Source organism: Solanum dulcamara, chromosome 7, assembly GCF_947179165.1.
Source record: "Solanum dulcamara chromosome 7, daSolDulc1.2, whole genome shotgun sequence".
In the NCBI taxonomy this organism is placed as follows: Eukaryota; Viridiplantae; Streptophyta; class Magnoliopsida; order Solanales; family Solanaceae; genus Solanum; species Solanum dulcamara.
Genome location: NC_077243.1, coordinates 5,511,572 through 5,513,169, shown reverse-complemented (window position 1 = coordinate 5,513,169; position 1,598 = coordinate 5,511,572). Strand labels below are relative to the sequence as shown.

Below are 1,598 nucleotides of genomic sequence, written 5' to 3'. Positions count from 1 at the left end.
CTTCGCATTCTGATCTGTCCTCACTATAAAACAAGAACAGTACAAACAACTTTTACTTATCCATATTCTTGTACCCAAACAAACTTCACTTCTTTCCTGTTCTACTTTTCTTTTATAAAAAAAATAGAATAATTTGTATTTTTACTAATATTCTTTCATTCGTTCGGGCTTAAGTTACATTTTTTTTTCTTTTAGTTTGTTTAGAAAAAATGACAAAACTTCTATATCTGAAGACAATTAAATTTATACTATCGTTTTTACTTTTAATGAATTTTTTTTATATAATCACACAAATATTATAATATATTTAAAGCTAGAAATTTAAAGAACTCTATAACTACACAAATATCATATATTTTAACCCAAAACTTTGATTTCTTTTTACTTTTTTCTTAAATTACATGTAGATTCAAATTATATTGCATAAAGTAGTAGAAAGAAAATAAAGAAAGCTATATATAAAAAACATCACCTCTGAATATGATTCTATAAACGTGCTTAATCTTTCTTTAATCGGAGATTTTAATTTCGAATCGTAAGTATGAAAAAGTCTTTGATCGGGCTCCTTGGTCCTTCTTACTCAATCGTAAATACAAATTAATCGAACTCCAATTCACATTTTTAATATCCGATGAAAAATAAAATAAAAAAAGTGAAAGAAAAAAAAAAGAAAAGTTATAGAAATCCCTATGGGCCCAACCCCATATTAGAAATTTCGAGGTGACGGCCAAAAAGAATCGCTTACTAAACCCCTGAAAACCTTCAACCTCTTTCCCCTGCATCTCTCATGGTATAGGAGTATCATATAGAGTTGTTTTATCACTTTTATAGACTCTAATTTTCTCCATGTCACGACCACAACAAAGATATCGAGGAGTTCGCCAGCGGCATTGGGGATCTTGGGTTTCCGAAATTCGACATCCTTCCTTGTAATTCCTCTTCATATTTCTCTGTTAAATACAATTTGTTTGATCGGACCGGGGGCAGAGCTAGAGTTTTACTGGTTTAGTCGAATTTTGTAGCTTTAGTATCAACTTTATAATTGTTCTCTATGCTATTTTTGAATGAATTTAATTACTATAGTTGTTTGTTTTTTTTATAACAAAAACAGGAAGACAAGAATATGGCTAGGAACATTTGAGACAGCAGAGGATGCAGCCAGGGCATATGATGAAGCAGCAAGACTCATGTGTGGTCCAACAGCACGCACTAATTTCCCTTACAATGCCACAGATTCGACAAGGTTTCTGTCTTCTGCTTTGATAGCTAAACTTCAAAGATGCCACATGACATCTCTCACTGCTATGTCAAAAAGACCTGGAACGACAAAATTGGAAGATAAAAAAGAGAATAAGCCATCCCCAATTATTAGGAACAGGGGAGATGGAGAAGAAGACCAGAGTGAAAGTGCATCACAGCAATTCAAGGAACTGGAAGATGAACATATAGAACAGATGATTGAGGAATTGCTTGATTATGGATCTATTGAGATGTGTTCTGTTCTCAAAGAATAAGACATGAATGCAATAAATTAGCTTCAAATGGAAATCATTCCGTCTCTATAACTCACTTTGTCACTCACTACTAGTTGACTTCGT

The 1,598-nt window shown here is 32.5% G+C and overlaps 1 protein-coding gene across 1 annotated transcript; it reads left to right on the top strand.

Annotated features, from left to right (window-relative positions):
• Nucleotides 1-732: 732 nt before the first annotated feature.
• Nucleotides 733-1,598, top strand: LOC129896062 (ethylene-responsive transcription factor ERF003-like). The gene is made up of 2 exons (XM_055971879.1): nucleotides 733-929; nucleotides 1,112-1,598. Exons 1-2 carry the CDS (start codon nucleotides 847-849, stop codon nucleotides 1,512-1,514), a joined length of 486 nt encoding a protein of 161 aa, XP_055827854.1. The 5' UTR covers nucleotides 733-846; the 3' UTR covers nucleotides 1,515-1,598.